General features: G+C 40.1%; 1 protein-coding gene across 25 annotated transcripts in view; it reads right to left on the bottom strand.

The window, feature by feature from the left end:
* The window catches only part of DOCK9 (dedicator of cytokinesis 9), a 282,842-nt gene that overhangs the window by 166,808 nt on the left and 99,935 nt on the right, over nucleotides 1-16,099 (bottom strand). For 8 of the 25 annotated variants that reach the window (XM_041731245.1, XM_041731262.1, XM_041731246.1 and 5 more), the window contains exon 1: nucleotides 9,582-9,834. The exons of the other annotated variants lie outside the window; for them this stretch is intronic. In XM_041731245.1, coding sequence (XP_041587179.1) covers nucleotides 9,582-9,707 — 126 coding nt within the window. In that variant the 5' untranslated portion in view covers nucleotides 9,708-9,834. Of the gene's footprint in view, nucleotides 1-9,581; nucleotides 9,835-16,099 lie in introns of those variants that run through there. 25 annotated transcript variants of the gene reach the window in all.

Raw genomic sequence — 16,099 nt, 5'->3', positions numbered from 1 at the left:
TATTTCCATAAGGATTAAATGCTGCAATAATATTTTGGCCATAATGGGTTAAAATTACATTATTAAAATTAATTACACTTATTTCTTTTTATTCTAATTTGGCTACCAAAAAATTTTAAGTTACCTAGGTACTCATGCCATATGTTTTTTTTACCATATCATTATTTTAATGTCCAATGTTTATAATATGAGGGCCAGTGCTTTCTCCTCAACTCAAGTTTATAAATTTTCAATTGGCTTGTGAGGCCAATAGGGGTACTTCTTCTTGTCTAATTTGGTTTCTGGAAAGACTTCATTCAGGTCCTCAATGGTCATCTGATCAAATGGAATTATGTTCTTCATCTTCTCCAGCTCTTTTTCATATTCTTCAATCCTGGCCTTTGAGAGGGACAAAAACTCAGCACAGCTTTTCACATCTTCTTTTTCCTCAGCATCCACTTGGACAGTGTATTTATCCTCTGGCACAGGAACCTTCAGGGCATTAAACTTCTTCTCAAAGTCATCTACCAAGCCAGCCTTTGCCACATTGGCCTTGTAGTAAGCCCAGTCGATAGCAGGTGGTTTCTCAGGAAGAGTAGCCAACCTGGAGGTAAGCATCTCATTCCAGGATTTCAGGGAGTTGGCAATGGCCTTCTGGTTTCAGGGTATGATCTCCCCAAAAGCTACCCAGTCAATGGTTTTTAGAGCAAGTTTTCGCCCAGCCATCTTGAGATCCTTCACCGACCCCGACAGCCCACAGTCCACAGCAGCAAGGGACGGAAGTGGGTCTCATGCCATATTTCTATTGAACAGTACTATTAGAGACTGCATGAAACTTTACATGTAATCTTTTAAACTTCAAGGCCAAACAAAAGACAAACTACTTCCTGAAACTATTATTTGGGGGCTAGGGGACAAGACAGATTTTGGAAAAACCACCACCCCACATTAGAGACAGGAATAGGTCAAGTAAAGGAGGCAACCTGTGTTGTTGTTGTTGTTTTTTAACCTGTGTTGTTTGTTCAGTGTTGCTAACAAACTCCACCTTCCTATCTTTCTTATCTTTCTCCCCTAGGAAGGTTATCTTCCTTGTTCTATACCTCATGGGTCTCCACATATACCCATGGGATGCTGATGCTAAGGTCACACAACAATTTTTTTTAAAGATTTTATTTATTTATTCATGAGAGACACACAGAGAGAAAGAGGCAGAGACACAGACAGAAGGAGAAGCAGGCTCCATGCAGGGAGCCGGACGTGGGACTCGATCCCGGGTCTCCAGGATCATGCCCTGGGCCAAAGGCAGCGCTAAACCGCTGAGTCACCGAGGCTGCCCTACACACAACTTTTTTTCTGAATGTACTACAACCATCAGGTGATATTACAGTTGTAGGAATGGCTGACAGAAGTGGTAACTGTTAACAAAACCAGGTGCTGGCTAAGAGGAAGAGACAAAGGGTTCTGACTTTGTTCACATGAGTTTGCATTTCCATACCCAAGCAAGTACTTGCATAAGATGTTAGTTAAGCATTTAGATCAAAAATAACAGAAGCGTGGGAGGGTTTCAGGGCATAATACCTGCATCCTATTTAGCCATGTAGCATCCTCTAGATGCATCCATTTTTACTGTTGGCAATTCAACTCATTTGGATGTTGGTGGCTAAACAACCACCAAGAAAGCTGGGGGGGGGGGGGGGGGGGACAACGCCTGGGTGGCTCAGCAGTTGAGTGTCTGGCTCCAGCTCAGGGCCTGATCCCAGATTCCAGGATGGAGTCCCACATCAGGCTTCTTGCAGGGAGCCTGCTTCTCCTCCCTCTGCTTGTGTCTCTGCCTCTCTTTCTGTGTCATAAATAAATAAATAATAAATAAATAAATAAATAAATAAATAAATAAATAAATTGTTTTAAAAAGAGGAGGGAAGACTGAAAAAGATTCTGCAGATCCAGTCTCTCCTGGGGGGCACTTTCTGCAACCCATTCTTTGCCAATACATTCCTCAAAGAGTGACCAGGACAATGACAAAAAGAACAAAAGGGGTGGCAGGGAAAGCACTGGTATGTCAGAGATGGAATATAAAGAAAACAAAACCACTCATGGTTCCCACTGGGGCATAAGCCCCCTCACCCCATTAGTGAGGGAAGCTAGAGTATAGGCCTTAGGTACAAGACAGCAGAACAGTGTGATAATGGAACGTTCTAGAATAACGATGCCACAATAGGCCAGAGGAGTACACAGCCTGTAGGAAAATGTGGGGGGAGGGTTTCAAAAAGTTTCTTGGAGGAGCTGGCATGTGAACTGGGGCTTGAAGGGCAGACAGGAACGGTCTGGCAGTGAAGCATGCTGGGCAAAGGAAGAGCTGTGCCAGGTAGTACAGTGCCCTCTGTGAAAGAACAATGGGCCTGGTCAGGATGCATTTTGGAAAGTGTGAGAGAGGAGGCCAGCAAGCAAGTTAAGGGCTGGCCTCCAAGGATCAAATAAGCCATGCTTTGCCTTCTCTGCAAAGGAAAGTTAGAAAAGGAGTTTATCCGTGTTGTAGACAGAGCAGTCTGGCAGCAGGTCAGAGGAAGGAAAGTCTGATGATGGTAAGCTGACGGGGGCAGTCCTGATAACCTTTGGAGATAAGCTAACTGGAGGGTAGTCAGTACTACTATCTTCATCTGATAGAAACACAATCTTGGCTTAGAAATGTCAAGTAGGTTTAAAAGACACAGGCTCATGGTCTCATGAGTGAGTAAAGGGCTCCTTCCATCAGCCACTTCTGCTTCCTCCCTTGGTGGTGACAACTCTCCAAAGCAAGGAGAGCCCAAAACAGAACTATGGCCTGGCTCCTCCCCAAGAACCTGGATGAAGCCCCAGAGATCCACTGGTCAGTGGCACACACTCTTGTCTGGGAAGTGAGCACTAAAAATTTCTAAAGCCTCAAAATGTTACTCTAAGAGAAACTTAGGACCAGCTATATATATCACATTACAGGGATATTTCAAACTTCTGGAAAGTTGAGGATAAACTATAATTTCCAACCCTTCTTGGTTCTAAAATTATCACAGTGATATGTCATCTGCAGGCTTGTCAGGCCTTTGTGAATCTCCTGCATAGCTCTCCCTGCTAACTCCAAATTCTGCTGCCACTTTTATTTATCTCCAGGCTGGCCAACCCATTTCACTCACCTTACTCATTACATTGGGTGGCAATCCAATATCCCCTGTTTTGTAGCTCTTACAACCCAAAACCCAAAAAATTTTGAATAAACTAAACATGGAACCTGAAACTAAAACTCCAGGGTTTTGACCTGACTCCATCACAGGTTATTCCTGAGATCAAAGCTAATAATCCTCCACCATGGAGCTTTAGCCCCAGAAGAAGAGAACTTTGAGATTATTTACTGCATGCTTCTCATTTTACGGATGAGAAAACTATTGAAGCCAGGGCAGGGGAGGAAAGGATGATGATCAGCAGGGATTGCAAGGCAGATCTAGGGCCAAAAATAGGACTCTCGTCTGGTCTCCAAAGTGCTTTGAGTTAGACCACCTACAGCACCTGCTACCCGTGACATAGTTTGGCTGCCTTGTACTTAGCCACTACCTGTCAAATAATGTCAAAGAACACGTGGGGCAAACAGCCTCCTCTAAACACAACAGGGACCAAAGAACCCATTTTACTGGTTAGAGAATAAGCATCTCAGACTTATCCTGGATCATGCTGTAAATTAATTAAAAAATAAATCTAGGGAAGAAAATAAGATGTCTCTAGACTCTTAGATATCGCATTAATTCATACTCCTACATAACCTCCTGGGAAGATGATAAAATGTGACATCCAAAGTAAGAAAGACTCCCAGTACCAACTGATTCTATTTTGTTCATATTTCCAACTCTTTCAGGCACAGCCATTCCACTCTTTGTCTAAGCTACTCAGCCACTATTGTTTTGTCACTTAAAAGTTGGTCTTTCTCTAAAAATTTTTAAATTTTTTAAGGGCAAGGAGTTTTTAAACCTTTCTTTTTCATCTTTATAATACCAATGCTAAGCCTAAGCAACCAGGTTCATATTTGTTCATGAATTATATGTAAGTGTCCAGGTATGGATTTTGGAAAATCTGCCTGGAAGCCAAAATCCCTGGCTCTGCCATTTACTAAAGATACAACTTTTGTCAAGTTACCTAGCCTCTGTGTGCTGTGTCCTCACTTGTAAAATGAGAAACAATAATAGCACTCACCTCCTAGAACTGTGAGAATTGAAGTAATCTATTTAACAGGCTTAAAACAGTGTCTGGCACAAAGCAAGGCACTATATAAATATTTTTGTTATTATTCCAAAAAAAACAAAAGAAAGCAACTGGCATTACCTTGTCATAAAAAAACAGTGACCAGCCATTCTGCCTCCCTGTTGATAAACAGTAGGAAAAAGAAGCACGCCAGAGCTGGGTGGGTTTTCATGTCCCAGGTAAGCAAGAATCCCAGAAAGTAGAGAGTGACTCTCTGTTGTAATACGTAGTGACAGAGTTGTGGAAGCCCCTTGTCTGTGAAAGTTTTCTATGCCTGCAAAGTTAGTCAATTCAATCCAACTCTAAGCACGCACTCCCCAAAAATTCACTGACGGCACCACAAAATATGTGTGCGTCTTTGGGGACCTTGTTCATGCAAACTACTCATATGGACAGTCAGGGGCCCTTGTGCCTTCTGTAAAGCAGGGCTGGACCTGCTTTGGACACTAAAAATTAGAGAACATGTCCTTGTTGGAACTGATGATGATTTCAGTATTGTCTGCCTAAGTGGAAAAGGATGGGTGAGATTAGTACTCACTGTGCCTAATAAATACCATGTGAAAGCCCCTCATTAGCCAGACCTAGCTGCTTGAGGAGAGGAAGGGTGTTAGTAGAAGTGTGGCAAATATCAGTGCTTATAAATATGAGTCGAATGAAAAAACAAATAAACAAATCAAGGGGAAAGCCAACGAGCGCAGTGAAGACTTACGGCTCTGAATACATAAACTTTCCTGGTTTTATCATCTGGGAATATGTCACTACAGAAAACTTATAGGAACTTTTCTTCACATTCAATATTTTAAAAACAAAAAAAACTACCTATTAAATATCACCAATGTAATTAACATCATTAATTATTTCTAACGATGTCTATAGGGATGCCAGAAAACCTGCAGGGCCAAACGACTTTATAAGCATAATTTCATTAACTCAATCACAGTCATCTCAAGTTTTATAGGATATACACAACAACATTATCATTGCCCATAACCTTATTACTTCAAGTTTTGTGTCTTAATTCACTTCTTTCGCTATTTCTAGAGTAAATAAAACTTCAGGGAGAGAAAGGTTTTCCCAGGCAAAGCACCTACTTGTCCAGCCAGAAGCAGGGTCTCCTACCCATTACTATATCACAAGTGCTGCCTCTCATATAGTCATTTAGCTAATCATGTATTCATTCAAAATATCAAAATAAGAACTCAGACTTCGTTTTTACCACTTGAAGATCCCAGAAAAATAGCAAAGAGAAAACGTGTCTCTAATAAGAACCTTTAAAAAAAAAAAAAAAAAAAAAGAACCTTTTCAGGGTGCCTGGGTGGCTCAGGGGGTTAAGTGCCCAACTCTTGATTTTGACTCGGGTCAAGACCATGATATCGATTCCCTGCATCCAACTCTGCACTCAGTGGGGAGTCTGCTTGAGATTCTTTCTCTCCCTCTGCCCCCACTCACACTCACTTGTGCACACACTCTCTCAAATAAAAATAAATCTTTATAAAGAAACTTTTCAAAAATTTTACCTAATGAGTATATATAACACATGAAAATTCAGCTCTTCTTTATCTTTACGTCTTTCAACCTTCCAAATTCCCAGAGTAAGACCTGTACTACAGTCCTCGGATGCCTCTTGAAATAACCCAGTGAAAGGATAACACAAATGACATGTACCCCAGCCATTTCTGGCTCTTTAAGGCCACACCCTATTCCTCTGAATTGCTGAGAAACAACAATTGGAATGAATTATTTCCAGGAATTTAGAGTTTGGGGGGCAAAAATAGGTACTCAAATGTAAGGAGGGTAACTAACCTGTAGACGTCAACAATATCCTGATTGTTCCCCTGTTAGTCATTCACAGCCCGCAAAGTCATTTTTCAATAAGGGCTGGCAGTGAGCCTGGATGGGAATGGTGAACTTTTGCTACACACTGCCTCCCCTGTTTGCTGTCAAAATGAGAGGACAAGACCCACCTAAGAAGGTGCCTATAAGTGGAACCCTGCAGCCCTGAATCTTCATAAGGTCCATACATATACTTCTCTAAGAAACACTGGCTATACTGAGCACTGAACAAGCAGCCACTGCTAAGGGAGACCTTAACCATTATCCTGGCAGAGGAGAGAGAAAAACATTGCCAAAGAAAAGCAGCAAGAGGAAACTTATGATAGAAGTTTTACAGGACAAATACTGACTTGCATAAGTGCTTTAAGATATCTTTATAGTTACTAGCAAGTGTACTGTTAGTCATCCACACCCCATTTCCCAATGACCATACATACTAATTGCAAAGAACTGGAAACAAGTCAAATAACCATCAAGTTATGATACACTGCTATAAAACTGAATACCATACAGCCATTAAGAATAATTACATAAATCTGCATATGTTGATAAAGAAAGATGTTTTTTATATATTCTGGGAAAAAACTGATGCAGAAACCTATAGTATAGTACATTTTCCAAACACACACCACAATAAGTTATATTTTTATATGCACAAGACAAAGTTTGAAAGTATATACTATACACCAGGGATACTTGGCTGGCTCAGAAGAGCATGCAACGCTTGATCTCAGGGTTATGAGTTCAAGCCCCACATTGGTGTATGGATTACTTTAAAAAAATAAAAACAAAAAGAAAATAAACTAAAAAAATAAAAACAAAAGTCTATACACCAGGTAATTATGGGCACTTACAAAGTAAAGGTAAGGGCGTTTTGTTTTTCCCTATGTCTACACTATATTTATTACACACATTAATTACTTTTATGCTTTCTAAACTATGTAAGTTTCCCCAAGGACTGATTGCATACATAACTAAAATCAGCAAAACTTGATTTTAAAACGTTACCTCTAAAATGAAGTGTCTTCCATTTAAATGTTACAAATGTACTCTCACTGAGTACCTGGGCTCCTAACAATAATAATAAGGAACAACAAACACTACAACAAATAGATCTCATGATTGTGCTGGCATACTTTTTAAAAATCATCTTGCCCTGAGGCACCTGGGTGGCTCAGTGGTTGAATGTCTGCCTTCGGCTACGGGCATGATCCCAGGGTCCTGGGATCAAGTCCCTAATCGGGCTCCCTCTGAGGAGCCTACCTCTCCCTCTGCCTATGTCTCTGCCTCTCTCTGTGTCTCTCATGAATAAATAAATAAATAAAATATTTTTAAAAATAAAAATCGTCTTGGAAATTTAAAAAAAAAAAAAGCTGTATTCCAAGCAGTTTATTGAATTCTCATCTGCCATGAGCAGTGATAATCACAAGTAAGAAGATCTGCCCTAGACAGGGGCCCTGCTGAAATATCCTCGCTTTTCTTATCCGATATTCGCTCTTTTTTATCTTGCTTACCCCGGTGGAAGAAGAGAAACACTACTGGGTAAGAAAAAGCTACTTGCTGCGTCACTGCAGCCTCTACCTTTCTCTCACACCTGTCCCTGCAGATGCTCAGAGCCAGAGCTCTCCATGCCACTGGCAGCTTCTAGGCTCCCTAGAGCAGCCGGCACAGCCTCACCCAGGACAGTGGAAAAAGAACTCCCTGTGGACTTGCCTGGGATGAGCATGGCCAAAACAAATAACTGGAACATGAATAGCCAATTTTTTGAGCACTAGGAAGAGAAGGAAGTTTTTTGTTTTTTTTTAAACTTTTTATTTTATTTATTTATGATAGGCACACAGTGAGAGAGAGAGAGAGGCAGAGACACAGGCAGAGGGAGAAGCAGGCTCCATGCACCGGGAGCCCGACGTGGGATTCGATCCCGGGTCTCCAGGATCGCGCCCTGGGCCAAAGGCAGGCGCTAAACCACTGTGCCACCCAGGGATCCCGAGAAGGAAGTTTTTATATCTTTTTCTAAGGCATCTCTAAGCCCACCGTGGGGCTCTAATTCACAAGCCTGAGATCAAGAGTCCCGCGCTCTACCGACTAAGCAACCAGGTGCCCCAAGAAGCAAGTATTCTAAAAGTCACTGTGATTTAAAAAAAAAAAAAAAAAATCACAGGGCATCTTTCTATAGTGTATGTAAGCCTCTGGATAAATATTTCTACACATCTGGAGAAACACTGACAAAAGACTTTTAAGAATATTCACAAGGGAACCCAAACCACACAACTTCCTCCAAGAAATCATAAGTTACATCAATCAGCAAGGAGCTTCAACCAGTTAAATCTACACAGCACGTGAGGGGCTCAAGCTACTCAACAGATAAATGAACTATTGTGCTAGCAGAAAGGAATCCAACATAATGAATAACACATCTCTATACAATATACCTGGGGGAAGAAAACTAAATCATTCAGATAAAAATCTGCAGTGAGAAGCCCATCATATTTACTAGCTTTCTCAGTTAGCAATATAATTTTGAAGGCAAAACAATGTAAGGCAGTCTCACGAGTCAGCGAGAAAAACAATTTAATTCAAATCCAATCCATTATAGGGAAGTTTAAGTTCAGACTATTAAAAACACTAATTGAAAATTAACCAAAAAAAAGAAAAAAGAAAATTAACCAAACGCTTTATAACAGCAATTGAACCTCTTTGTTTTAAAAAAAAAATCATTATGTAAAATCACTTAATACTAGTTTAACAACTCCTTTAACAGATCATTTGAAAGGCTCAATTGTCCCCTCTGCAGTCCATGTTGGTGTTTTTTTGCAGTTTGCTTAAAAAATTATGTGCCTTTATTGTACTAAAGAAATTCCAAGAGAGAAGCACAACCTACTCATTGATGATAACAACAACCATTTTTCACATTCCTCCCTTACAAAGTCTACCAGAGCCCTCTGAATTTATACCAACTGCTATGAGCTGAGCTAATGACAAAAACAGAAACGATTCTATCAATTGGTTCAAAGTTTAGGTTATTTCTTACTTTGTTCAAGGCTAACCTATTAATATGAGCGAGTGAGGACACATATAACTTCAACAGTCATGTCCCTTAAAACCCCCCAATGTCATCTTAATTTTCACAATAAATAAATACATAAAGATGTTTTCATTTTGCAAAGAACTTCTTTGCCAACCCCAGGGGAAGGCAACTGCGACTTGCCTCCCTGGGTTTATGTTTGGCAACAATGCAGCTAGGTGGGGCATAATTTTGAACCATACAAAGTTCTATACAAAGCAGCCCCTGGAAACCCCTTTCATCCACAAAATGCCTACATATCTTTCCTCCCAAACAAAACTCAAAGTGGAACCAAAACGAATCTACAGAAGAAAGGAGAGTTCACAAGAGACAGGCAGAGCAGGTTTTGAAATCAGAGTGCCAGAAGACACTACAGGCACACACACAATAAAAGCACTTCGTGGAGGAGACAACAGATATGCTGTGCACAACCCCTTCTCACCGGCACTGGCCCTGGGCTCTCTGCTTCCATTTCGCCCTGGGCTGCATCCTTGCGTTGCAGGGGGGATTCAATCACCAGATCCTTTTTGACACTTCTACTACTTGTCCTGCATTTATCAGCCTGCATTCTCGGCTGAAAAAGCAAGTCAGAAAGTCTGCAACTGGGACAGCTGCAAGCCCCTGGCTGTGCAAGGCACAAGCATGCCACTGGCCCGAGCAAACAGAGGAAGCTGGCTCCCAAGCACAAGTGGTCAGCCCACTGGCTGGGTCCACAGAGCCCGTGGGGTGGGAGGGCATGCCAGCGAGGGCCAGCCTCCAGGGGTGTTACTACAGGCTTGGAGAATGGGAGGTTCCCACACGCCGGCCAAAGGAAAACAAACCCGAACTGTACAATACACAGTGTACTGTCTCTCTGATAAAGACCAGCCTCATTGTGTCTGTTCCACACGGCGTGGGCCAAATGGAGCCAAATCAAAATAGTGCAGTGTTTAAAAGAAAATCAGTCACAGTTAGAATCTTTCATGATTACTTCAAATCTGAAGCTCCTGGAGTTGAAGAGACAGCTAGGTTGTCCGGGTGTTTTAAAATTTCTGTAGTTTCTGGATGCTTTCTTTCATGTGATGGCTAAACACTAAATGCTTGGCCAATGGTCAAAACAGGGAAGGGCAAAGACTGAGGTGTCCCAGAGCCTGTACCTCATGGGTGCAGGTAAGGAAAGAGTTTCCCCCCGCATGAGAGACCTTAGCACACAGGACTCAATTTATCCATTTTATGCCAGAAAGACAAGGTCATCAAACAGCTTCATGGGATGCTACATATCATGGTAAACAGAATATTACTTTAAATCCATCAACAGGTGTGTTGCTAATGAGCCCAGAAGAAGATACTGAGAGAATCACAGTAAAAATTTAAGGCAGTGTCTCTCCCTTCTGTCACTCAAACACCAGGAGTCCTGGCTGTGAATATTAATTGTGTAATAAGTCACAAGCATCAATTAGGCCATTTAAAAAATTAATAGTTTCTACAACAACTTTTTTAAAACTATCCCATTTCTCAATCTTGGGTAACCTTTCAGGGTAAATATAAACTCACTTGCCAAATCCAGGTTCCAAAACAAAATGTATATGAATTTTAAAAACCTATCTTCATAAAGTTACAAGAGGACCAAAAAAAAATAAAATAAAAAATCCCAAAGGGCCTCAATTAAATTAATATATAATTGAAGTAGCAGTTAAATCAAAACTTAAGAATTATCCTATAAATCAGAGGAGGCAAGAAAGTCTGAAGCCACACACTAAGCAGATAGTTTGAAAAAAAAAAAAGCAGATAGATTGAGCCTCAGTTAAGCACAGCATAACCAACAATTTGAACAACTTCTTGAAATGGCTGAGAAGTTCTAAATATCCCAATTCTTCCTCAACCCCCCATCTTCATTAAATCACCAGCAGGTCATGACTTTGAGAGAAATGCTATCCTATTTATTTGGTCAAAATATGACATTCTGTAAGTAATAAATAGGAACTTAAAAGGTTATTTGTTATAGGAATACAAGCCCCAGCATGGACAATTTACCTTATCTTTGTAACAACCAAGGAAGTAATATGGTTATCCACATTCTACAGATGCAGAAGCTGATGCACAGAGGGTTACACATGTGCAGAAGGTAACATAGTGAGCAGTGGCAGCATGAATCCAGTGTACACACTCTTCACTGTGATACTATGAGCCAGTTGTCAATTTCAACTATGCCAACTGCTAAAAAAACAAAATGCGTAAAAGCTACTGATCAGCAACTAAAGGTAAAAGCAGCATCTAGGTTTAATCAAGGTAATTTAATGAAGAGATAAAAAGAGCATAGCACAAGGCCAGGTACCTAGTAGGTATTCATTTAAAGGGTAACCATTGTTATTGTTGTTGTTGTTCCCAGCTGAAGAAACTGGTCTTCATCTTAAATTCTAGACTCTGGCTTGTGTGATCTAAAATGACAATTCCACCACCCATGTTGCCACGAAACATTACAAAGTGCTCCAGCAATTTCAAATCAATGTTCTTTCCTCTTTGCTGCTTGATTATGATAGCTGCCTTTGAACCCCTGCATTCATGCTACAAGCCAGGCATCTTCTTCCTAAAGTTTTCCTATATTTTTCAAAATTTTAGCAATGAATTAATATTTCTTTTGTAATCATGGAAAAAACTTTAACTTGGCTCTGAGCTTCTAGGTAGCCAGGACAGAGGTTAGGTTCCCTAATTCATATTACCAAATGGAGAAAACATACCAAGCTATAAGGCAAGAAAAAACTTTTTTTCATTTCTCACACAGAGATTTGCATAAAAAGGGACTGATTAATGTATTAAGTTCTCAACATGTTTACAGGAAATGCAGCAGCAAAGTTCACACTGCTTTTACACCACCATCTGAGATCAGTATACTTAAATCCTGGATAAAGGAAAGCAATTCTGAGAGCAAGATGGTGGTATAATCTGTCACCTTTGAATGGTCTGACTTATGAGAAAAGGGAATTCTCAGGACTTAGAGGAATGAGGATATTATTGCCAGCTTTCCTGCTATATAACTTCTCAGGCAATGTCAAGTGCTCTGGTGCTGCTCTACTCATTTAGGATGACCAACACTTCAGAAGTTTGCAGGTCTAGGGGAGTCACATGACATAGTATTTAATTCCAGAACCTAAACCTCCAAGTAGGATGTGGTTTCTCCAAAGAGTTTGTGAGACTGCTGTTTAAGGACATGAAAGAGACATCTGGTCAGAGCAGTCGCAAGAGGAAATGCCATCTTAGAAGAATGGGAACTAGGTGGCCAAGGGTTCCTGTGCAACATTAAAAAGAACAAGGATGGTATTTGTTGTATCTCTGGATTCAAGTCCACCAACATTTACTGAGCTCCTACTAGCTAGCAACTTAAGTTCTTTCACACACTAACTTGTCCAACTCTTAAAATAACAGAAATACCTACTAACATGTATTAAAGGTATATAGAATTTTACTGTTTAAACAGAATGGCATAAACCCTGTGGGGAAGAAAAATGAAATGAATGCTTTTGTATAGGAGTTTCAGTTCTCAGATTTTAATATTCACACAAATTATTTTATAGGTTGGGTACACAACACCATGAAAACCTGATCAAAAATTTACAGAATTTTCCATGGTTAATTTTTTACTGTAGGGAAGGCTAACTTTAGACTCTACTGCCCCTATCTTCCCCTTGCCACTAAAGGATGAAGTTCCATCACATTCTGAAAAGTAAGGAACTTAAAACCCTCAGACTCCTAAACATGTAGGACTCCTACACATGCCCCAAAACCCAGTTTAAATGCCATCTTGATCCTCCTAGCCAGAACTGATTAGCTCTTCTTCCATTAACCCTCTGGGCATTCCTTTTATTTACCTCTGTGTTGGAGCTTTTCACAATCCACCTTTTAGTAGGTTTGTAGGTGTCACCCACTTCAATGAGACTATAAATTCATGAGGGCAGGAACTGTATCTTAACCACCTTTGCATCTCCAGTGTCTTATGTACTGCAAGCACTCAAAACACAGTTGCTGAATTTAATGTGTATGTCAATTTTGTGTCACTGGTTATCTTCATCCCTACAGTAAAATTTAGTAGTAGTTTTAGAAATATGCAAACATTTTCATTTGTTAATGGCCCGAATCAAGGCAGAAGCATTCAACTGTTCATAAACTGAAACCCAATGGACCATTTACTAATAATTAAAATGCTCCTTTCTCCCAGCTAAGAAAATGTTACCCTGCAGAACCTGCTAGACATTTTTCAGACAAAGGTATCCTTGGAAACAATACAACTGAACCTTTAGGAAGTGTAAATAAAATTGTTTTTAGCAATGAATTATATAAAATTTAAAACCGCATTTTGCTGCAGCTAATAATTATATAAGGAATAACCCATACAAGGAATAAATATCAATTACCTCAAAAAACTTTTTACTCTCCTATTAGGGACTCTTGCCATATCAGAAGGATATTTAAAACATTACAATTAACTTTAAAGGCAAATATGTATATACTAGAGGAGACGATTTAAATTTTATATATATGCCTTTAAATTGTATGTCAGGTATATTTAAATAAAGTGTATACATATAGAGCCATACACATAATTTGAGGTAGAGACTTAAATATATTAAATATCTAAATATTAAATAATTGTACACACTTATGTACATATATACACGTGTGTGTGTGTGTGTGTGTGTGTGTGTGTGTGTGTGTCTACTCCAAAGTAATCATCTCTGTTCTCTTGGTCTGGGAAAATGTGAAACATAAGTATAAATTATTAAGAAAAATTGCAAAAAGGAGCAAATGACTAAAGATTTTCCACGTGTATTGTTACCAGTCAGCGTGCTAGCCAAATAAAAGAAAAGGTGTCAGGAAAATGATCGACTCTTCTGAGAAAAAGAAAAAGCATAAAAAACAGAAGGCATAATAAGCAGCAAAACAGAACAGGATGAGAGGCAACAGATGCGGGGAGCAAGGTGATAAATAACCACAGTAGAGGAGGGATATAGGGACAAAAAGAGAAATAGATGTGGGGGCAGGAAGAGGTAGGAGAGGAAAGAGTCTTCTGCATCAGACCCTTGAAGCCTTGTAGAAGATTTAGTATCAAAAAAAAAAAAAATCTGACACAAAGTTTGATGTTCACCCCAATTTCTCAGCAGCAGAGATTTAATCAAATGTCACAGAAATGGAATAGTCATTATCACCTAGTCTAATGGTTCACAGCCTGGAATTCAAGGCTGAACTTGGGGGGAAAGTGGTCTGTGAATCCTCTAAAACTACATTCAAAATTTTGTATGTCTTTGTGATTTTTCTGAGGAGGAGCCCCTAGAGTTTATCAGGCACTCAAAGAAGGAGCCAAGGGAAGATCATCCACTCACAGAATAAGGAAACTGAGGTCCGGAGAAATGAGCTAGAGAGCCAAGCAAAGTCTTGAGATACAAAGCTCTTCACTTTAACAGGTTCAAATTCTATTTAATTAGAACAACAGCAATTTAAACATCAGGCATCAGTTAAATAAACAAGCCATTCGATGGCAATCAGCAGTGTCAACACCTGCAGCCTACTCACTTGTTGATTAATGGCCAAGTCAGCAAGCGAGTCATTATATGAACGTAATGCCAGATGCACAACCCAAGGCCAATAAAGTATACCTCCAAAATAGGGCAAATAAGATAACTAACACAAATTATGTTTTTTTAATTTAATTTAATTTAATTTAATTTAATTTAATTTAATTTAATTTATTCATGAGAGACAGAGAGAGAGAGAGAGAGAGAGAGAGGCAGAGACACAGGCAGAGGGAGAGGCAGGCTCCATGCAAGGAGCCCGAAGTGGGACTCGATCCTGGGTCTCCAGAATCATGCCCTGGGCTGAAGGCGGTGCTAAACTGCTGAGCCACCCAGGCTGCCCCAAATTATGTTTTTTGAGAACTTCTAATGACACTGAGAAAATATCCACAATAACACACACATAGAAAACTGAAGAAAAAAAAATGGCTGCTGATTAACTCTGGTATGTGAAACTATCAGTAATTTTTTTCTCTAAAATCTTACTTTCCAAATTTTCTTCAAGGGCACTTATTACTTCTATATTCAAGAAAAAAAATGAATATGCTCTACTGCAAGATATATAGAAAAATGTCACATCAAGGCGTTAGCCCCTGCCATACCACTCAACAGCTGCGTAATAATAGAAAAGTCACTTCACTTCTCCGGGTCCCACAAACTTCACCTATATAATGAAGGATGTACACTAAAAAAATCTTTTCCAGCTCTACATGTCTATATGAACTATTAAAACTTCCCTTATTGATGAGATTTGGGGGAATATAAACCACCCCAATGGAATGATAAACACTTGAAAGTCATATTTCCCCACTACACACAAAAGAAAAACACAAGGACCAAACAGTGGATATATTTCTAAATGTGTCCAATCCTCGAGGCACCTGGGGGGCTCAGTGGTTGAGTGCCTGCCTTTGGCTCAGGTCGTGATTCTAGGGTCCTGGGATCGAGTCCCACATCAGGCTCCCTACAGGAAGCCTGCTTCTCTCATGAATGAATAAAAAAAAGAAAAAAAAAGTGTCACATCCTCAATGGAAGATGTCCTAAATGTGGAGGATCCTTCTCCAGTGGAACAAGGGCAGAGTGAGAGGCTGACAATGACAAGGACTATGGGATGTTCTGTGGGTGAGGAGGCCAACACAGCTCTGGGGTAAGCTCATTGTGCTGGGACAACAGGGCACAGGCTCTAAAGAAGGTTCTGTTTTCAGATGAGGCAATTAAGATGGAAGAGTCCGTCCATTTGTAGAGACTCCTCTCTGGTACTGGCTGTGTGAATCTAGCACAGCAACTTCACCACCCTGGGGACCCCAGGTCCCTCCTCTGGAAAACAAGGATCAGAATGTCCACCATTACAATCCCAACTAGATTCTGTTCATTCCCAAGACCCAAGTGGATCATGGATGTGTCCTACTGTGTGCAA

This window comes from Vulpes lagopus, chromosome 16 (genome assembly GCF_018345385.1).
Source record: "Vulpes lagopus strain Blue_001 chromosome 16, ASM1834538v1, whole genome shotgun sequence".
NCBI classification, from domain to species: Eukaryota; Metazoa; Chordata; class Mammalia; order Carnivora; family Canidae; genus Vulpes; species Vulpes lagopus.
Note: the sequence above shows the minus strand (reverse complement) of the source record. Positions and strands in the feature narration are given on the sequence as shown.